This window comes from Rutidosis leptorrhynchoides, chromosome 9 (assembly GCF_046630445.1).
Source record: "Rutidosis leptorrhynchoides isolate AG116_Rl617_1_P2 chromosome 9, CSIRO_AGI_Rlap_v1, whole genome shotgun sequence".
NCBI lineage: Eukaryota > Viridiplantae > Streptophyta > Magnoliopsida > Asterales > Asteraceae > Rutidosis > Rutidosis leptorrhynchoides.
Window position 1 is genome coordinate 347113046 of NC_092341.1, and position 22738 is coordinate 347135783.

Consider the following 22738-nt stretch of genomic DNA (forward strand, 5'->3'; position numbering starts at 1 on the left):
AATATCATCCAGGCAATCCTTGATCCTATTAGTAATAATCTTACTAATAATCTTATATAACATATTACAACAGGAGATCGGGCGAAAGTCTGTAACCTTATTAGGCGTTTGAACTTTCGGGACAAGAGCAATAATCGTGTGGTTAATTTCCGAAAGGAGTTTTCCACTCTTGAAAAACTCAATGATAGCAGCCGTAACATCATCTCCAACAATGTTCCAAGCAGATTTAAAAAAATCTACCGTATAACCATCGGGTCCGGGAGATCTATTAAGACCCATCCCAAACACAACATCCTTAACCTCTATACTCGTAACCTCTCTGGTCATGATTTCAGCTTTCACGGGAGGCACACACCTCACAAATAAATTATCAGGACGAGCAATAGCCTCAATCGGGGATGCAGTACCAATAAATTGTTCATAGTGTTTTACCAATAAACTTCATTTCATTGAGGCATTTCATCAAACTATTGGGGTTCATCACTTACACCTCCACTGTATGAACACAGAAACATTCAACAAATTCAACTCTTCTTCCATACGCAAAAAACTCATGAAAACACATGGGATTTCTGTTGAAGGGCTAATATTTGGAACTTCATCCAAATTTTTGCCATGTTCTTGTTTCCCTGCAAAATGGGATTTAATGGTGAAAATCACGCAATAACTACAGTCTATAAAGTTACATTTAGCGTTTCATAGACACAATGTAACAACGGAATGATATTGACAGAATGATATTGATCGTAAGATTGAGTAAATTCACAATTAATCACACTAATTAATAACATAACATATAACATATTAGTTCATAATAAAGATAGTAAGGGAAAATATACAACAATGACTAATACTGCCTTTCGATTAAGATGCTGGGTTAGGATAGTACCTTCTGTAAACTCCTATTAACTTAATTTGGAAGTGAACTAAACAACAACGATTAAGTAGAATTAGGACAAAATTTGTTGTTCATTGATCATCAATCGGCGCTCACTATGAACCTGGAACAAAAACAATAAAATTTGTAAGTAGAAGATGCGATACACCAACCGTTGTGTATGATTCCGAAAAATCTGAGATCTTGATGCGATTGTTTGAAGCGAAAAAAAAAAAAAAAACTCGAAACCCTGATTTGTTTGAACCGAAACAATAATAGGTTTGATTAATCTGTAAAAAGGTATTTTTTTTTTTTTTTTTTTTTTTTGCGAAACCATTAGGGTGAAAGACAGATAAAAATTGTTGATGATATGAATGGGGATTACAAGTGGTGATTCACAAATGAGAAGTTAGAATTGGGAAGTTACAGATATGTTTTTGGTTTAAGAAAATACGTAAACGATGTTGTAAATGGTGTTGAAGGGTTATTTGGGAAAGACACATTAATCTGACATCAGATATAGTAACCTGACATCAGATGAATTGTAGTCATTGGATCAATCAATAACTAACTATTTTAAGGGTGAGGATTGACTTATTTAAGGATTTTATTAGATATCTTACATAATTATGACTTTGCTTTAATAGATAGAATAGAGAATAGATAGATAGATAGATAGATATTTATTATTCGAAAATGTACTGGTCATAACTCAAAATTGCATTATCATTACTTGAAGTTTCATAACCATTGTTCGAAATTGCAATGTTAATATATGACAATGGCTTTGTTATTATTTAAAATTTCATATTCATTATTTTTAATTAATTGTATACATTATTGTAAAATGAAAAAATAATATGAAATTGTAAACAAAAAATTTTGCGATTTGGGGCATAGCACATACCTATTTTACTAATTAATGTACGTTTTGGGTATCTATATAATTTCCAAAAAAAAAATTACTGTATGTTTTACAATAAATATGTTAACATAATTTTTGACAAAATCAATAATATTTATTAGAAATAATTTTTCTGATGGAAAAATATATATATCATTCACTGGTAGAGTTATTGTTCGAACATTCATCGAGAATAATATTATTCTTATTATAGATTTTTGATTAAAAAAACTTATTTTTGTCCGTAAAAATATTTTTTTCACGTATATTATGAAAATCTATATAAATACAACTTTCAATATATAAATGATTGGTGAAATAATAACATCATATATAAAGAATGTTTTACTTCTTTTCCTCAAAAATCAACTTCCCTCTCAATCTTTTCACACACACATACAAACACGCGCGCGCGCGCACACACGCGTATCATGGAGATTTACTCATTACAGAGATGTAAGACCGCCATTGTCACTTTCCTTTCTCCATTCCACCTTGGTTCGAGAGTTGATTTAGCAATTTAAGATGGCTTTGAAAAGATCGAGGGTAAATTCTGAGTTTTGATGGACCTTTCTTATTATGGGACATAGGAACACCAACCAAATCTCGCCGAAAAAAAAGAAAGAAAAGCAATGGTTTCGGGATCCCGTAGAAAATGATTCTTTTAAGCTCACACTAAACATATGCTGAGCCTAAACAGGATATCCAGTAATAGACTAATATTACTCGCTTTCTTTCTGAATCTGCTTTCTCTCCGGACTGATGACTCACTTGTTCTGGTAACTATTCTTAGAGGATTCCGTCTAGGGATGGCACCCGCGGGCGACGGGCACAGATCCTTAATACCCGCGACCTGCCTACCATGATTTTGCTTTACCCGCGGGTACCCGTTTACCCGTCAACGGGTAAATTTTTCTGTCCGTACCCGTGACCCGCGGGTTTACAAAATGTGCACTTCTAACTACTCCGTAATTTTTAGTCACGAATATCCACTACCCGCGGGTAAACCCGCGAATAATTATGAAAATATATTAAAAATTAAATAATATAATATATAATTAGTATATGCATGCGGATAAACGGGTATACCCGTGAGTAGCTCAAACGGGAATTGCGGAGTGACGGGTCGGGTTGTACCTGCGACGGGTATGAAATACCCGCAACCCACCAACAGGTACAAAATATTACCCGATCCGCGCCCACGGGTACATTTTTTCATAAATACCCGCCCCTCACAGGCACGGGTACCCGCGGGTCGCGGGTTTTTCCCCGCCCATTGCCATCCCTAATTCCGTCTACTTATAAGTCGAGTGACCCTTAAAAACTGCGCATCATGACATCGTAAGATGTCTCACCCAAATGAATGAAGCGACCCGTCCCAATCCATAAGGACGAATACAATAACATATGATTACATCGCGAGGTATTTGACCTCTATATGATACATTTTACAAACATTGCATTCGTTTTTAAAAGACAACCTTTCATTACATCAAAAGTTGACAGGTATGCATACCAGTTCATAATATATCCAGACTATAATGACTTAATCTGTCATTTACTTAATAATATTCTTTATTGAACTCTACGACTTGAATGCAACGTCTTTTGAAATATGCCATGAATGACTCCAAGTAATATCTTTAAAATAAGCAAATGCACAGCGGAAGATTTCTTTCAAACCTGAGAATAAACATGCTTTCAAGTGTGAACCAAAAGATTGGTGAGTTCATTAGTTTATCGTAATCCATCATTTCCATAATTTTAATAAACCACAAGATTTCATTTATTCAATAATCATACACTCATAAGTGTTTAAAATCCATTCATATGGATTGAACACCTGGTAACCGACATTAACAAAATGCATCTAGAATATTCCCAAACATATAAACATAGAAGTACTAAAGCAGTTCAAATTCTCTTACTGGGGCTTGTCAAAGCCCATAGATCTATCTTTAGGATTCACGTCAATTTGTGGCAATTATAATAAACACCAATTCTTAGGTTACCAAGTTCAACAAGGGCGATATCCGGTATAACAATTCAACCATAGAATGTAGATTCGATTACTTGTGTCTATTTCGTAAAACATTTATAAAAGCAGCGCATGTATTCTCAGTCCCAAAAATATATATTACAAAAGCATTTAAAAAGGGAGCAAATGAAACTCACAATACTGTATTTCGTAGTAAATATGCATATGACGGCACTGAACAAGTGCAAGGTTGGCTTCGGATTCACGAACCTATATTAATTATATATATTTATATGTTGGTCAATAACTGTCTAACAATTTAGGTCAGGTCATAGTGTATCACAATCCTAATGCTCGAGATTATCATGCAAAAGTCAACAAAAGTCAATTTGGCTCAAAATGATTTTCAAAATTTATACGTGTTTATTATATAACTTAAATATAGTCGTTTTATATATATTCAAATATATTTATCAGATTTTATTAAAGTAAATAATAAAAGTCATTTATTAAAAAAAATTATATTAAAAATTTATATATGATAAAAATATACTTTTATATATCTTAAGTAATAAAATTTATAAAGTTCTCTTAATATCATAAAAATATAATGGTATGTAATATTAATGTAATTATATTACGTGTGGTAAAAATATCTTTGTATCACATATTTATTTGTTAAAATAATATCGATAATAATAATAATAATTAAAAGTTGTATTATTTTGTAATAATAATTATTATTATTCTTCTAATAATAATGACAGTAGTTATATTTACTAATGATGATATTAATTATGATAAAAAAAATGATAATTCTAATCGTGATAATCTTAATAATAACGATACTTTTTAATATTAACAATAATAATATTTTATAAAAGTAATAATTCTATTCAAAATGATAATTTTAATAATAATAATACTAAAATGATAATAATAATGATATTTTATAATAACAATGATATTTATATTAAAAATGATAATTTTTAATACAAATGATAGTTTTAATATTAATGACACTTTTAATAATAATAACAATAAAATAATGCAAACGATATTTTTATCTAAATCAATATCTTACAATATTTTAATTTCATCATGACGCTTATACTCATTATTTTCTAATCAATTTGTTTAGTAGCTTTTCGTCTTCGTTTATATCGCATTCATAATAATGATAAAAATATTAATCATGTTAATTAGATGATATTAATATTAGTTTTGAAAATAATAATTATGATAACACTGATGATAATACTAATAATTACTATAATAATAATAATAATAATAATAATAATAATAATAATAATAATAATAATAATAATAATAATAATAATAATAATAATAACTAGGTAATAATTACGATAGTATTAATAATAACAATAACGATTTTTACTGATAATATTTATATTGATAATGATCATAATAATAATTTTTAGCTAATAATAATAACGACGATAATAACGACGATAGTAATAATAATCATTTTAACAATAATAATACTAAAATTAATAATAATTCAGTTGACTATATCTTTTAATCCGTTCATCGAAATCACACGAGTTCTAATGAAAAGTTCTTAATTTTTCGCTAGTTTTCCAATGACATGCATATCATATACCTTATCTCAGTAGCATATGTATCTAATTTAGGATTCAACATAACCTAACTAACAACAATATCAAACGTACAAGCATGCATAATCCTATATACTCGAGCACTAGTCAGGGATACACTAATAATATATAAAAGTTAAGTTATGAGTGCTCACGTATCAATATTGAGATTCAATATTGCAGGAAAGTACGTAGACGCAACGACAATGATAAACGTTAGGTTGACCTCCCGAGCAATACCCTCGAACAATACCCATAACCTCCATAGCTATAACCCATATTTTCCTTAGCTCTATCCCGTTTGAAAACTTATTTTGAAATCGCCTGAACATAACTCCGTCGTAGTATTTTATGTATACTAATAATATCTTAAAATAATACTGAGTAAATATATATATATGTAAATCGATTGAGAGAGTTTAGAGAAATATATTTTCAAGTTTCTATGAAATAATGAAACCTATTGAATTCTATTTATAATAGATTTTTGAATTATTAAAGTGAATTATTAAAGTATGAATTATTAAAGTGAATTATTAAAGTTAAAGTAAAGTAAAATTAAAGTAAAGGTAAAGTTAAAGTATAATAAAAGTATAAAACTATGTACGTATAATACGCGTATAAATATATATAATATTAATTTAAATCGTTATATATATTTAATAAAATAAAATAAAAATATTGTTATCTTTATCATACTGGTTAAGAATTGAGTTGTCAAAAGTGGTTCTAGATATTTATAAAAGTTATATACGTTTTAATAATAAAGTTCTTTTTAAACTGAAAACGTTTTTGTACGTTTGAAACTAAATCAAATAAATATGATAATTTTGTTTTCCAAAACTAAATATATTTAAGAATCATTTTGTTAAAAGGTTAAAATAATGGAAATCGTTATATCATAAAACGTTTTAGAAAAGTAGAATTATATATTCATAATAGGTTTCAAGTTTTTAATTTACAGTCTAATCGTGAATCGTAGAGTTAAGTCTAAAGGATACTCAAACGTACAAAATCATTCTAATGTAAAACATCGATATCTATTTTCTAAGTTATCTATATTCCATAGTATTACTTTCATATTAAATATTATGAAAGCTAATAGTTACCGTATCAAAAGTAATGAGGATAATATTGTAAATTATGAATTGGAAATCAAACAGAAATCTCCACTAACCCTTGTCTAGTTCCCGTTACTTGACACTTTTGTTCTTACTTGTAAATCACTTTACCAAATATTCCGAATACCGTTAAAAAGAAAAGGTTTCTTAAATCAAAGTGGACCTCTCAACAGAGACACATATATCATATAATAATGTATCTTGATAATTAAATCATTTGATATTATCTTATAATTCCGTCATCAAATACGATCATGTAAAGTATTATACCTAATACTTTGTTAACGTTTTCAAGTTATAATATATATATATATATATATATATATATATATATAGTGGTAGGATCAAGAGGGAAGTAACCAATCGGGGGGAAGCGGGGGGAAGCAAAAACTTTTTTTTTTTTCGTTTTTTGAAAAAACTTTGTTCACGAACATTATAGATGAGATGAAAATATGAACATTTGGTAGAGACACTTTTTGATAAATGTTTTTATTTTGGCGGGAAAACGCTCGAAGAAGTAATATATAACAATTATCGTGTTTTTCGAGCGTATATTGAGGTTTTAGCTATTGGGGTTTAGATATCAGGGTTTAGATATTAGGGTTTATAGGGTTTAGATATTAGGGTTTAGAAATTTAGGGTTTAGGGTTTAGATTTAGGGTTCAGATTTAGGATTTAGATTGAGTTTTTAACACGAACGATTTAGAGTTTAGGGTTCCATAAATCCAAAACACCAAACCCTAAACCCTAAACTCTAAATCGGGCTAAATTTTACTTCACAAAACATGAAAAAAAAACGTTCATATTCTTCACGAACAATATTATCTTGAATGTTATTTTTTAAGATCGTTTTCCCGCCTAAATAATAACATTTATCACGAAGTGTCTCTTCTAAATGTTCATATTTTCGTGTGATCTTGATGCCGGAAAAAAAACGAAAATTTTTTTTTTTTGCTTCCCCCCGCTTCCCCCCGATTGGTTACTTCCCCATTGATCCTGCCCCTGCCCCTATATATATATATATATATATATATATATATATATATATATATATATATATATATATATATATATATATATATATATATATATATATATATATTCCAATCCAATTATAATGGTTCGTGAATCGTCAGGGTTTGGTCAAGGTTAAATGAATGTATGAACACAGTTTAAAATTTTTGAGATTCAACATTACAGACTTTGCTTATCGTGTCGGAAACATATAAAGATTAAAGTTTAAATTTGGCCGGAAATTTCCGGGTTGTTACAATGAAGACGACAATGATCTCACTGGATTTCAGAGCTTTTTCATCCTTCTTTAGTTGTCTCTACTTTTTTTCATCGAGATTGGGCGATTGAACTGAACGTAAAAAGTTCATCCAACTTCGTCTTTGTTTTCCTTCAAAGCCCCAAACTGCTGTCAAGCGCGGAAGAGTTTCATATGTTTTGGACTATTTATGCTAACATCTGCGTGTAAAATTGGCTAAAATTATGAAAGAGAATGAAAGAACATAATAGGAATATACTCTATAGCAATTTCTTTTGACACAGTCTTTTTTTTTGTATATGAAATTGAGAAGACACTGAATGAATTTAAATAATCTAATATTTTTAGTAATTGTAAAATTGTACCAATAAATATAAATTTAAATAATTAGTAATAAAATAATATTAATATTGATTAATTTTTTTCCCCAAAAAACTAGAACTTAAATAAAAAATATTGATTAATATTAATATTAATATTAATATTAATATTAATATTAATATTAACTTATACTCCGTACTATACTATAAGTTATAGTAGTATATCTCATAAAAATAAAATAAAAAAAAAGGTTCAAAAACTACTTTGGTATGATAGTAACGCGGAAAGCCTAGCCTTAGCCCCTGGTATACTTCCATCGCCTTTTCTGGATCCAAATTTATTCCGGCGACGGCCGACGGTTTCTTACGATCTCTGGCAAGCAAAATCACTAAACCTAAATTTATATATTTCTTTAAAAAAAAAAATTCAAATTTATTGTTCTTCCTCTTAATCTATCTAATTGAAAGCTGTCACTTCATTCATACTTATACACCGATATCCATACTCCTCATTGCTATTGATTCTGTAAGTATTCTTATATCTAATTTTTGTTCCTATAATAGTTTACTTTTATTTTAATTGCGAGATCTGAATTTATGTGTGCTTCAGTTTGATAATTGATTGAATGTGATGTGATTCAGGATGTATGAATTTTGATTATTGGCATTAGGTTAATTGACTTTCAAGGAGTTTAGCTAGGGTTTACATGCTTTGATTTCAATTGTATAGAAATTAGCTTATCGTATTGATTATTGAGAATTAGATTTGTTGTTAAACTGACATTTGAATTTGAATGTAGAAATAGTTAACAGTTTGACACTTGAAAATGAAAGTACTTATTTAGCGGTTCCCTGCGTTGGCATTATCGGTGATTGCTTGTTGTCTTTTTAAGACATAAGTCACGGTTTGGCGCATAGAAAGGTGAATTTTGTGCACAACTAGGACTTTATTGCAATGTCAATCCTAAAAGTAATAAATATAAGATAATCAGGAGTTCTGTTACCTTCTTTGTACTTATCAATGTACTTATGAAGTTTATTTAACTTCGATCTTATTGTGAAGTAACAATTAAATTCTGAATACATTGTGTTGTAGTTTCTTTAAATGTTTTAGGTGGCTTTTTTTAGTTAGGCACACAGAACTTTCATTTGTCTGCCATTATTTATCTCACTGATATTCACAATTTTGATTTTGCAGGTGAACATGCGAATTTAACTGTCAATGCTATCGATACATTGAAACATGAACAGTCTTGTTCTTACAAGCTCCGTGTGTACAATAGAGATATGCAAGGCTTTACATCTATTGGCATGTGCTTAAAACTATATAACTCTTCCGAACATGGCTTTTAGTGGAATTGCTGAAATTTTTTCATCTGTAACAAGTCGTTTTTCAACTGCAAAATCTTCTACTGGTCCATACGTATCATCTGGACTACCACCATTAGGTGGTCCGGTTCATGGTTTTGGTTCTCCTGGTTCGAGACAAAAGAATCTATTAAGACTGTCATCATCCCTACAAGATTTTTCTGCATATCGTCGTCTTGATCCAGAAGATGGCAATTTTGGCTCTGTAATTGAAAATAGTTCACCAATTAAAAACCAGAATCATTTTTTAAGAGAGAATGGTGGAACAAGTTTTTCTAAAGAGAAGTCATCTTCACAAACTAGTGTAAGAAGACAGTGGGTGAAAGTAATCATGATTCTCTTATGTTTGCTGTTTTTAGCTTTTTTAATATACGGTTTATTATTTTTATATTCGAACTGGGCGCATGGGTCAGCCAGATTCTACGTTGTACTCGATTGTGGTAGCACCGGAACACGTGTTTATGTATACCAAGCATCCATAAATCACCAAAAAAGTGAGACCCTTCCTATTATGTTGAAATCGATACCGGAAGATTTAAAGAGTAAACCTAGCTCTGAAAGTGGCAGGGCTTACAACCGTATGGAGACTGAACCAGGGTTTGACAAACTGGTTCATAATTCGTCTGGATTGAAACACGCAATAAAGCCACTACTCAAATGGGCTGAAAAACAGATTCCTAAACATGCTCATAAGACCACTTCAGTCTTTCTTTACGCGACAGCTGGCGTTCGTCGGCTGCCTAGTTCAGACTCTGACTGGCTCCTAAAAAATGCCTGGTCTATAATGAAACATTCATCTTTTCTTTGTCGAAAAGAGTGGATAAAGATTATTAGTGGTATGGAGGAAGCATATTACGGATGGATAGCTTTAAACTACCATGCACGTGTACTCGGAGCTATACCGAAGAAAGAAACGTTTGGTGCACTCGATTTGGGCGGGTCATCGTTGCAGGTCACATTTGAGAGCCAGGACTACTCCAACAATGAGACTAGCTTAAACTTAAGGATCGGTCCATTGAACCATCACTTGAGTGCCTATTCTCTTGCTGGTTATGGTCTGAATGACGCCTTTGATAAATCTGTTATTCATCTTTTAAGAAAGAGTCCACAACCTAATTTACTGAAAGGAAAAGCTGTAATTAAACATCCTTGTTTGCAGTCTGGGTACAAAGAGAAATACATATGTACCCAATGTCAATCTGCATTTCAATCAAACAGAAGGAAGATTTTGGGTAAAGGAGGAAAAACCGGGATTCCAGTTCAGTTAATCGGTGCTCCAAAATGGGAAGAATGCAGAGCATTGGCAAAAAGTACAGTCAATTTATCTGAATGGTCAACAAAAAGTCAAGGAATTGATTGTGATTTGCAACCATGTGCTCTTCAAAATAACCTGCCTCGCCCGTATGGTCAGTTCTATGCAATGTCTGGTTTTTATGTGGTTTACCGGTTTTTCAACTTGAGTTCTGATGCGTCTCTTGATGATGTTTTAGAAAAAGGTCGAGACTTTTGTGAAAAAACATGGGATATAGCCAAGAATAGTGTACCACCACAACCGTTTATAGAACAATATTGTTTTAGGGCGCCGTATACGGTTTTACTATTGAGAGAAGGTTTGCATATAACTGATAGACAAGTTAATATTGGTTCTGGGGGTATTACTTGGACAACAGGGGTTGCACTTTTGGAAGCTGGGAATGCAATATCAACACGTGCAAGCTTGCGTAACTACAGATTATTACAAATGAAGATGAACCCGTTTATTATCTCTGTGATTTTGTTTAGTTCCTTGTGTCTTGTAGCATGTGCTTTATCTTGTGCTGGTAAATGTGGGCCAAGGTTCTTTCGTAGGCTACATCTGCCCCTTTTCAGGCACAACAGCGCCTCGGGGACTTCTGTTCTGAATATATCAAGTCCTTTTAATTTTCGGCGTTGGAGTCCTATTATTTCAGGTATTTATCTTCTAAAATAAGTTTTGCATATGCATCTTTTATTACTTGTTTATATCCTATCGGACACTAAACTTATCTGGTAAACTGAGAAGTTGATATACCCTTTTTATAGTTTCTTACTAGTCACAAATAAGTAAAGATGGCCCACCAGTATATTAAGAATTTATTATTTTACTGCTCATAGTTTTGTGGCGTTGATATGTGTTGTCTGTAACGGGGTGTGCTAGCCTTTATCTAATGAAGTGCAAGATAGAAATCCATTTGGAATGTCATTTTCAGTTTTGATGTGACTGGTTCTATATCTATCCAGCTAGGTTTTATAATCAAGTTGTTTTGAGCCTATCTCAGCTATTTTTCATCCCCTTTTATTCCTTATGGATAGGATATGAATATGGATACTATGGTTATGGATATGGAACACGTGTTTTATACGACATAGATTTTTGAGTATGGATTAATTTGTGATTTGTGGTGTTCAGGGGAAGGAAGAGTTAAGATGCCACTGAGCCCAGTGGCAAGTGCTCAAAACAGAGCCTTTGGTCCAGACATTCAGCTGGCAGAATCTTCACTATATCCATCATCAAGCAGCATTGCACATAGTTTCTCTTCAAGTAGTTTGGGCCAGGCCCAATTCGACAGTAGCAGTAACATGGGTGCATTTTACTCGGGTCCTCACAGAGGTCAAATGCGCCTCCAGAGCAGACGATCACAATCTCGAGAAGACCTTAATTGTTCAATTGCTGATGCACATTTGGTCAAGGTCTGAGGACTTTGTAAATCTTATTATACTTTCTCACCATATGCAAAGTCTTCTTGACCCTGAAGGCCAGTCAACTAGTTGACTTGGAAGGTGGGGTCAAAGATTGCTGAAAAGCTCCAATGGCTACCATGGAAGGTTAGGCCTGGACCTTGTAAATACCTTAACATGTTGATCTTGACTTGACTACACATGTTTAGACCAAGTGGTGAGATCTGTTTTGTTACGGGTCGAGCTTCTTGATGTGAGGCCTAATTTAATGGTTGCCATTGTTTTGAAGAAATTTGTGTACAATCACTTCACTGCTTTACATACGAAAAGATTAATACTGGGAGCATGTTAACATTTTGGTCTAAATTGGCAGATTCTTTTTGTACAATATTCTATTAGAGTAGATGTTTTTGGCTGATGTTCAGTTTACATTATACTTTATCAAAGTGCATTTTAAAGGAGGTTATGTAAGAATTTGTAGCTTTTCTGTTTAGCCTTTTAATGAGATTTGTAAGCATGTACTCAAGTTAATGTTAGTTGTTAACATTTTCACGGTTGCAACATACTATATCTTCTTTACAGATTCGACCTTTTACAAAACGTAACATCATATCATTTGTAGGTATGTCATATGCAGGATGAGTCTGCGCGGCTACTTTCTTGATATTGCATTTTATGAGCAAAAACATCTGTTTTAGAGAAGTACAGTACAAAATAAATACTTTTCGTAAAATCAACCTAAACAGGTTGATGTTTTCAATTTTTTAAATAACATTTTAAACATCCTAGTATTAATCCATAATAAAACAACCAAAAAAAAAAAACTAACTAATACAACAAAATTGTGTTTCATCTCCTCTATTTCATTCCATCTTTTGATCCATTCACCTCATTGATTACCCCTGGATACACGTAACTGTATTTTCATGGTTAATCAGTCGAAGTTTCCTTCCATAAACCACCTCCAATACATTTGTGTACTTGTGCATTTTACTTGGAATCAAGTATATATATTCCACAGACCAACATGTACAACTCCACCACCAAACATGTCTCAAAGCAATTCCTCAGTCCCAGTTAGTTTTGCAAACTCAGTTTCATCGATGGCCCCCTTTTTCAGCTTCTTCAAAAGACGATAATCTCTAGTAAGTTCCTCATCATCTTCAGCAGATTGCACTGCACGTCTCTGTTTTGCTGTTCTCTTTTTCATGACAGTAGGCACACTCTTAGCTTTAGCCTTGCGGGTTTTCTCTTCTTGTGGCATATCTTTCTTCACCTGCAAGTTTTTCTTTCTCTGTTTCTCTCTGTTTTTATCCCTATAACGTTATATAACCATACCCACTATTAATAATCAAAACCTTCACTTGACAGATACAAAAATAGAAGTCCAAAGGTTGATACAAACTTACATGAACTTGATCTCCTCTAGTTTTAGGTCTTCGACAGCGACAAAACCTTCTGTAGAAAGTGAATTTTGCTTTACCTCTGACATTGAAGGTAGCTGCAACAAGCCATACCCCATGCCTAACTTTCCAATTTCTAGGTCTTTCCATCTGACAATATACAGATAGCTAAAAACATCAGACGAAGAAAAAAAAAAAAAACAAAAAAAAATAGAACATGTATTACAATGCATAATATAGCAAATATAATATGACGCAACCTCAGAATGTAATTGCAGTGATGCTCTTTGTAAGCACGAACATAAGAAACAAATGCTCTTAGCCCTTTTTCCATCACATCACGATCCTTCTTTGCAGCTGCACGTAGCTGAATACCATAATTGCATTCAGAAACAGAGATATATAAATAAATTTTGTAGGTGTATGATATGACACTTACTTGAGGAACTACATCAAGTGCCTCTTCTGAGCAGGGGCTCTCTTCAAGTGGGATTCTTTTTATCCGCAAAAATTCGACATATGCTTCCTCCTACATGACCAACACACACTAAGAAACAAGTAACTATAGGTCTAAAGTCATCAAAACTACAACCTAATCATGTAAATGTAAGAAAATGCACGTAGCTGAGGTAAAATGGGAGAATAAAATTAATAAATGATAAAAAGAATTCTCAACCTTTGGTAAAAGGAAAACAACGGCACTTCCTTGTCGTCCCAATCTAGCAGTCCGGCCAACTCTATGAATGAACACGTTAGGATCCTGAGGAGGGTCATACTGCAACCAACGTGTAAATTTATCACTATATGGGACTCATAAAGTGCACAAAAAGATGCAATTTTGAAGAAATAGGGTTAACGTTTACCGATTAACTGTTAGTATTGTACCTGTACTATACAATCAACGCCTGGAATATCAAGTCCACGCGCAGCCACATCCGTGCACAGAAGGATGCCGTCCGGAAGAGACGTAAATGATGCTAATGCTTTCTCTCTTGCTGACTAGAAAAATTAATAAAAAATAATGTTATTAGAGGAAACATATTATAAAATTTTATTTTTTGAACATTTAACATTAGGTTTGGAGCTTCAAGATAGAGTGATAGACATATGGTGTCTTTACCTGCTTCATTTTTCCATGAAGAGAGATTAAAGATATCCCCTTTAGGGCTGCAAGACGTGAAAGTACGACTCCCCAATAATCCACGCAAGCACAAGTCATAAAGTAGCTGCAAACATATGATCATATATGATAATGACAATCAATTTTGATTAGAACAAAATAGAAAAATAGACAAGAAAATTAACTCACACTATCATCTTTTTAGATTTGTTCTTAATAAAGAAATCCACAAGCTGTGACGATTTCCTATCTGCTTCACATTTTATAAACTGCAATTCACAGAATTATCAATCCTTAGCTACAATGGTATCAAAAAATTGTCAAAAAATTGAAACTTTGTCTATATACATGCCTCGATATGAAGGCCGGAAGGTGTTTTCGAAGAGGTTGTTTGTTCTGATGAAGAACATCCTGATGATTTTGATTCTGCGCGAACTTCAACCCTTACGGGATTCCTTAAACCTGCTTTTGCTAGTTCTTCAACAGCCTCGGTTTGAGTAGCCGAAAAGAGACCGGTTCTACGCAACTTCGGTAAACGTGAGATTATAGAGTTAATCTGCTTCTGAAATCCCATATCCAGTAATCTATCAGCTTCATCCAAAATCAAAATCTGTAAAGCCACAATTTGTTTATTAAAAGTTAAAACCCCCTTTTATAATGAGTAACTTTAAGCAAAGCAAAAAGATGATTTAAGATGATAACCTCAAGGTTACGAAAATCTAAGATATCCATTCGATCCATTATGTCATGTAATCTACCAGGTGTGCCAATTAGCAAATTAGCTCCTTCTTCCTCTATTTTCTTCATGTCCGATTTAACTTCCGATCCTCCAACGAGAAGCACTGGTTTAACATCTGGCAATGATGAGATAAATGGTTGTGCAACATGAAATATTTGTGAAGATAACTCTCTCGTTGGAGATATGATAATCCCAAGAACCTGTATACGTTAAAACACATTCACATTTCAATTTGTTTGTTGGATTCATATACACTTTCTTCATTACAACATCAAATTCATGATCATCATTGCAAACTTAACAGCTATCCTTCATCACAAGATATTAGTATGAAGATATACTTAATAAGTTTCAATGCTAAACAATTAGATCAATATGTATTTGATCCTTTTTTCAGCTAACAAAATAACAAATTATATCCTTAATTTTCTCTAAAACAAACCAATTCATTTCAAATTCAAATAATAATCAATTTAAATAAGCACCTAAAATAGCAAAAAAAATCATGATTGAAACATCATATATACATATATATGAATTGGTACCTCGTGAGATTTTATTGAAGTTGTACGACGGAGTATCTCGACGAGTGGAACGACAAAAGCTAGGGTTTTACCCGAACCGGTGGCGGCGTCGACGGCGACGTCTTTGTAGCTGCAGAGTAAAGGTATGGTGGCTGCTTGCACTGGAGTGCAGAAATCGAAGCCGGAAATTGATAACGCGGCAAGGACTTCATCGGAAAGAGGCGGACTGAGGTCGGCAAAACGAGTATCCGTTAAAGCTCTGTTTGGATTTGATGATTCAGTTGTCCCCATGGTTGTTTGAGGTTAACGGCGGTAGGAAAAGGGTTTGGGGTTTTGGTACTAAAAAGAATGACATTTTTACAATTTACACCCATTTAGTTTCACATCTTTTATTTTAAGGAGTTATAGAATTAAAAAGTGTACAAATTCGTCCTTACAAGTTTATTTATTTTAAGAACTTAGTCCTTACAAGTTTTTGTAATGTGCAAATAATCCCCAATTCCAAATTACATACCTAACTAAACAAACAAAAGGATCTCAATCGCTATTAAAAACAACTGTCGGTTACTAGAAAAATTGATGCAATCGAACCGCAATGTGATTTTCTGCACATCGATTTCCAGCTAAAACAACCTAAAAACTGTATTTTAAAATGAGGTTATCGTATCGATTTCTTCTTCTTCAGCTTGTTACTTTCATCACTGTGATTCAGTCAGTATATGGAGTTTGCGATTACACCATCACTGACCAAAACAAACTCTACAACTATAATTTGGCTGCTGCTTCTCAAAATTACCCTCATGGCGTTCTCAGTGAAGATGGGTACTTTTTTGTTTTCATCTATTTTTAAATATTTGGTAACGTGATTGATAATTGATAATTGATAATAATAATAATAATAATAATAATAATAATAATAATAATATAATAATAATAATAATAATAATAATAATAATAATTAGGTTGATTTGTGTGACGTAAGCGTCTGGTAGGGTAAGTTTTTTTTTATGATTTTAGATTTTGAACTTTGTAGTAATTGCTACATATGATTTTATATGTATTGTGTGATTGTCATTGTCATTATCTTTTAGTTTTAGAATTAGAATTAGAATGTGTGTCACAGTGTTAAAATTAGGCATTTAGAGAATGTGGGGTGGGTAAGCATCACTTCACTTAATCACTTAAAGTGGTTTAAATAAGTGATTATTTGTGATATATACTTTAATTTAATTTGATACCATCTGTATCTATGTTTTTGCTAGTAGGCAGAATGATGTTATATGGCTAATCATATTATTTTTTATTCAATTGAAACCAGATATTACAAGGTGTCATCTAATGGGACAGTGGTTTGGTTTCAGGTTGGCTCTACCAGGTTACATTTTATTGCTTTATTTACTAATTAGAATTAGTACAAGTATATTAGTAGTATCACATTTGACGAATTATTAGCCACTGAACAATGCAAATGCCTGTAATTAGCATCTATGCTCTAAAATTAATCCCCTGCAAGATTTCGCTCGTATAGAAATAGAGAGACAAACAGTTATATTAAAGAGGAATTTCGCTAGACAGCTTCAATTTGTATTTCATATTTAGATGCCTTATATGTTAGTCTGTTACTGGTTTGACCCAAAGTTGACTTAATATTTTTATTTTGTATGGAGCAGCTATGTGATATGATGGTTTTCAACCATGCCCCACCAAAATGTTTCGATTGCTTGGTACGTGTTGTACGTATATATTTTATTTGATCTGACTGGTAATAAAGATTTTAAATTTCATCAAGATTTGTATTTTCTGTTTATAGGAATGTGGTGGATCAGCTCGGTGTGGCATGGGTTGCAGTGCACTTATGTCAAATAACTTGTTTGGTATATTTTTGAAAAAACTTATATATGCAGTCTTAGGCGTATATATATGAGTTAAAATGCCTTTTTTTTTTTTTTTAATTCTTATTAAGAAGTATTTGTGCAGGTTATCCTGTGTGTACTACTATTGGGCGCACGTCAACCATTACCACAGATCTCATTGGTAACAATTTGCAATGTCAAAATATAATTCAGGATATTGTTTTTGTAAATTTGTTACAATTATATTTATTCATTATTGGTTTTGTTAATAACAGATAAAAAAAGTCCTCAAATGGGTCTCGTTGTTAAAATGTGGCACAATACTTCGGACGTGAATTGTTCGCTCTCTGTTTCTGTTTTATGTGATTCAAAACAAGTTCAGGTATTTAAAAATCCCTCGTCACTTAAAGGTTAAGAGTTTTCACATATATTTTACTATTTCTACTTTTATGTCTTTAAATAACAGAAAAATGTCTTTTAACCTTTTTTTTTCTTTTGCAGGGACCAAATACTCTGGAGAGAGTTGGTTCGTGTGGTTATGTAAGTACCTTAAAACTCAATAATAACCAAACTATGAACAAAAAGGTTACATTTTTCGAATGATTACAGGGAGATCAATTCAATGTTTTAACTCGTGTCAATAATAACCAAACTATGGTTATGCAGGTTACTCAGCTTCGGCATCCATCTGGTTGTGCCAATATTGTATCTGCTAATAACAGTGGCTTGGGCTGGTTTGGTACCCTTCTTATCATGTAATGTTTATATATGAATGTATACACATATAATTAGAACTTTCACACGTTTTTATAGTCTGTAATGGCTGGCTGAATTTGCTACAACTTTTCAGAGTTTTGTGTCTTTTTGGAGGCTACCTGATAGCTGGAGCTGCTTATCGCTTCTTTTACCTTGGAATTCGGGGCATAGACGTAAGCTTTAATTCCTGATGCACTAATTATCAAATATCTTATTTACGTTAAAATAGTCCTATATATATCCGTCTTTTTATTAACCATGCATTTCATATTTGTCCACTATATATAGATTATACCTAACTTGGAAATCTGGGCCAGCTTGCCTCATCGAGCACAGGTTATATTTACAGTTAACCCCCTAAATTAATTTTATTTTTAAGCCATGTATGTAGATTGTTTTTGTATGTGTTTTTTAATTAACGGAGGATATATATTTGTTAATGATATGCATGGTGGTTTTTTTGTTACCATGCAGAGTGCGTTTATGTCTTTGGTTAGAAAATTTAAAGGACCTTCTGAAGGTTACCGTAGCTCTTATTCTCCTGTAGCCTTCTGACTAATTAATTATGGATCATGTTCACGTTGTACGATTCAAAGATGGAAGATCTTCATGTCAGGGTTGATTTTATGCAATTGGTTTTGTATTCGATTAACTGTAATCTGGATTGATTGATTGAGATATGAGTTGTACAATGCGGGTTTTGTTATATCCATCAGCATCGGAATCTTATTAGGAACGTTCATTTAAATCACTAGCCTTATTCTACAATGTGCTTTGTAGGTTTTTTCAGTACGTAGAATGTTACACAGTGTATCCCATTCAATATGACTTGAAGATTAAAGACTTGATCCGAATGATTTTGTTACTTCTTTACTATGTTTTAATCATGCATGATTTGTTGCATTACATTTCTTAGGTGTATATATATGCTCCTTCTAAAAAGTGAGTCAGCAACAAATATGAGTGAACTCGAAACATGTGTATTGCTATACCTATAAGAAGGTCATCTTAGCCGACACGATAAAGCACAAAGGGGTAAAACTGACCATTTGGTGGCCCCACACTGACCGGTTCCACGACCAACATGTGAGGAAAATTGTGTAACTCATGCTTAAGAGACATGGGGCAGAGATTGAATATATGACCTCCACTTTATGCTGCATGTCTCCCAACCACTAGGCTACCATCGCGGGAACATGGTACAATTAAGATACAATACAAGTTGAACAAGATTATCCAATAATTGCGGACCAAGAATATCGTTATTATGTCCACGCAAGACGGATGTGTAACACCTTAGGCAAATCCCACATCGCCCACAGACATGAGTGATCATGGGATTATAAGGTAATACTCACGCTTAAATGATACAACGCGTTTTGGGATCACAGGCTGAGTAGAAGTGCGAGTACATTGTAGTTAAGCGTGCTCAGGCGAGAGCACTACCAGGATGGGTGACCTCCTGGGAAAGTGCTTCTCGTGTGTGGTGGCCAAGAAAAAGCCGTGCGCCTGCGGGCAAAGCGGACAATATTGTGGTCATGTTAAGCTGGGGTGTTACAGAATGGTATCAGAGCCACTCATGTGCCGTTGGGGGTGGTGGGGCAAACCTCATCGAGGACGATGAGTCCCTAAGGGGGGGTGAATGTAACACCTTAGGCAAATCCCACATCGCCCACAGACATGAGTGATCATGGGATTATAAGGTAATACTCACGCTTAAATGATACAACGCGTTTTGGGATCACAGGCTGAGTAGAAGTGCGAGTACATTGTAGTTAAGCGTGCTCAGGCGAGAGCACTACCAGGATGGGTGACCTCCTGGGAAAGTGCTTCTCGTATGTGGTGGCCAAGAAAAAGCGGTGCGCCTGCGGGCAAAGCGGACAATATTGTGGTCATGTTAAGCTGGGGTGTTACAGGATGGCCTAGCAGAGAGTAAAATCTTGGACATGAAATAGTCGAATTTAGGACAAGAGTCTCGGTAAAAGGATCTGCTAACTGGTCAACGGTAGACACATGCGTCACTCGGAGAGACCCCATTTGAACTTGTTCGCGGATGAAGTAATAAGCGAGTGCAAGATGCTTCATTCGAGAGTGAAAAACAGAATTAGCACTCAACAAAGTAGCTCCTAGATTGTCACAATAAAATCATGGTTGGCTAGTTAAAGAGAGGCCAAGTTCACGTAATCGATTAGTCAACCACATAATTTCACCTGTAGTATGAGCAATGTACTCAGTAGAAGATTGAGAACAAATCATTCATGATATAGGATTTTTGTCAAGAAAAATCACATGACCGATTGTGGAATGGTAATCATCTTTGCTGCCACCCCAATCAGCATCGGGGAAGGCATGTAATGTGAGAGGAGAGTCCTTGTAGAGAGTGATGCCACGATCAATAGCACATGTAAGGTAGCGAAGAAAGATCTTCAATTCATCGAAGTGTTCACTTCTAGGAGCATGCATGAATTGAGACTGTTTGTTGACTCGTGAGTGATAAATATTGCAAGCCTCCAACTAATATCCTGTACTCCGTAGGATTAGAGATGAGTGTGCCCGAGTTAATAGTAAGTGCATTATTAGTGGTCATGGGCGTAGCCAGGTTTGGCATGCAACATATCCAAAAAAAAAATAAAAAATGTGTAACAGATCAGATTCATGCATGGTCCTGAACTCAACCATCAATAGCCGAGTGTTATCTTGAATGTTGAAGGTCTACATACCAGCAGGTCTTTAATAACTTTCAAATTAATGAATTAACATATACTACTATGGTTACTTAAATTTTAAAGGGTAAATTAAAATTAGATTATGACCAACTCTACACCATGAGGCTTTATTAATTTTATGCGCTCAGCAGAAGATCGAGCAGCTTCCCGTTTCTTCGGATTAATCCTTTCAATTGCAATCACAATTTTCTTGAGTGCAACAGCAACAATTTGTATGATGTATGTAGCAACTTCATAGTCACATTTTCGACCCTTATATTCCACTATTTCAACAAGCTTTAGGTGTTTATGGGGTTTTGTAGCACACCTCGCTTTCTTCCTGCTTATGGTTGGTGAAGTCCAACTAGGCTGCAACAATAAGATCCACATTTTGTTAAAATGATTAACATACACAAAACAAAACAGTTAAATTAACCGGACATCGTGTAAGTACCTTAATACAAAAATTCTCCAATTGTGGGCATGCATTCATTATAAAAGCCAAATATAGAAGACAATCATCGCCGGCACCAACAAATGAGAGTCTTAAATTCTTCAGATTTAGCAACTTGGGAACCGATTGAGGTATTAAATCATATACCTACAAAAATCAATTGATAATAATAGCCTCACAAACATTTCCATCAATAATTCATTATAGAAACTAACCATCACGAGATAGCCCAGTGGTTGGGGCCCTGAGTTCCTTGCAAGAGGTCTCAGATTCGAATCTATCTAGGATGAATATTTTGTGGTGGCCAGGAAAGGGTTGAAAACAGTCAGGGAGTAATCCTGCTAGGTTGCGTACATCAGAGTATGGAGTTAGATTACTCGCCTTACCCGGTAGCCCGAACTACGTAAACCTTTTACCCTTTTAATTTATTATAGAAACATTACAATTATGAACTACTAACCTCAAGTCGATCCACTCTTAAGGAAAGAGACTGAAGGGACACAACACCAAATGATATCTGGCTGAAAACATTATTAATATTCATCAAAACCAAATCAAGTTTAACTTCCTTCAGTTTCGGAAGATGAGCAAGATGTAAATCGACACTGATACCTTTGAAGGTGAACGATACAAGGTTGTCCAAATCAGATAAATAAATGGATCTAAATTCACAAGTATCCAATATTTCAAGGTGTTTTAAGTTACGTGATTGACCATTGACGTGAATATCATAGAGGTATGTGTTAGACAATTGAACTCGTGATTATTATTCAATATTGATGCGATATTTATATTACAATGCAAACCCTAATAAACCTACAAACCCTAGTGGACCTAAGACCACAATCGGGTTGGGCTAACTTTATCATCTAACACTCCCCCGCAGTCCGAGCGGCGAAATCGCGAAAGCTCGTACTGGAAGAAAACAATAAACATAAAAAAAATAAAAACACATATTTTCTCTTTAATTTGTTGTATCGAATTGATTGATATCGTTGTTTGGTTGTTTTGCTTGACTGCGTTTCCTTTT

At 33.5% G+C, this 22738-nt stretch overlaps 4 protein-coding genes across 5 annotated transcripts; 2 read left to right on the forward strand and 2 right to left on the reverse strand.

Moving 5' to 3' along the window:
• The first annotated feature begins 9292 nt into the window (after window positions 1–9292).
• Window positions 9293–12661, forward strand: LOC139866225 (probable apyrase 7). Its single transcript, XM_071854377.1, has 2 exons — window positions 9293–11406; window positions 11886–12661. The coding sequence occupies exons 1-2, from the start codon at window positions 9432–9434 to the stop codon at window positions 12170–12172; spliced, it is 2262 nt and encodes a 753-aa protein (XP_071710478.1). The 5' UTR covers window positions 9293–9431; the 3' UTR covers window positions 12173–12661.
• A 161-nt stretch (window positions 12662–12822) lies between these two features.
• On the reverse strand, window positions 12823–16238 carry LOC139866051 (DEAD-box ATP-dependent RNA helicase 18). Its single transcript, XM_071854179.1, has 11 exons — window positions 15962–16238; window positions 15380–15616; window positions 15030–15287; window positions 14867–14946; window positions 14678–14783; window positions 14443–14556; window positions 14234–14332; window positions 13997–14086; window positions 13818–13924; window positions 13564–13707; window positions 12823–13470 (listed from the first exon to the last, which is right to left on the reverse strand). The coding sequence occupies exons 1-11, from the start codon at window positions 16229–16231 to the stop codon at window positions 13209–13211; spliced, it is 1767 nt and encodes a 588-aa protein (XP_071710280.1). The 5' UTR covers window positions 16232–16238; the 3' UTR covers window positions 12823–13208.
• Window positions 16239–16517: 279 nt separating this feature from the next.
• On the forward strand, window positions 16518–19347 carry LOC139867577 (uncharacterized). 2 transcript variants are annotated; one of them, XR_011765881.1, is made up of 11 exons: window positions 16518–16762; window positions 17259–17301; window positions 17611–17664; window positions 17751–17814; window positions 17918–17974; window positions 18069–18175; window positions 18295–18333; window positions 18460–18532; window positions 18644–18722; window positions 18838–18885; window positions 19024–19073. XR_011765881.1 is itself a non-coding variant. In XM_071855943.1 (11 exons), exons 1-11 carry the CDS (start codon window positions 16593–16595, stop codon window positions 19102–19104), a joined length of 831 nt encoding a protein of 276 aa, XP_071712044.1. In that variant the 5' UTR covers window positions 16518–16592; the 3' UTR covers window positions 19105–19347. The 2 variants fall into 2 exon arrangements, 1 of the variants encoding a protein (XP_071712044.1); XM_071855943.1 differs by having other exon boundaries at window positions 18460–18548; window positions 19024–19347.
• A 1936-nt stretch (window positions 19348–21283) lies between these two features.
• LOC139866046 (uncharacterized) lies at window positions 21284–22271 on the reverse strand. Its single transcript, XM_071854175.1, has 3 exons — window positions 22169–22271; window positions 21709–21855; window positions 21284–21623 (listed from the first exon to the last, which is right to left on the reverse strand). The coding sequence occupies exons 1-3, from the start codon at window positions 22250–22252 to the stop codon at window positions 21351–21353; spliced, it is 504 nt and encodes a 167-aa protein (XP_071710276.1). The 5' UTR covers window positions 22253–22271; the 3' UTR covers window positions 21284–21350.
• Between the last annotated feature and the right edge of the window lie 467 nt (window positions 22272–22738).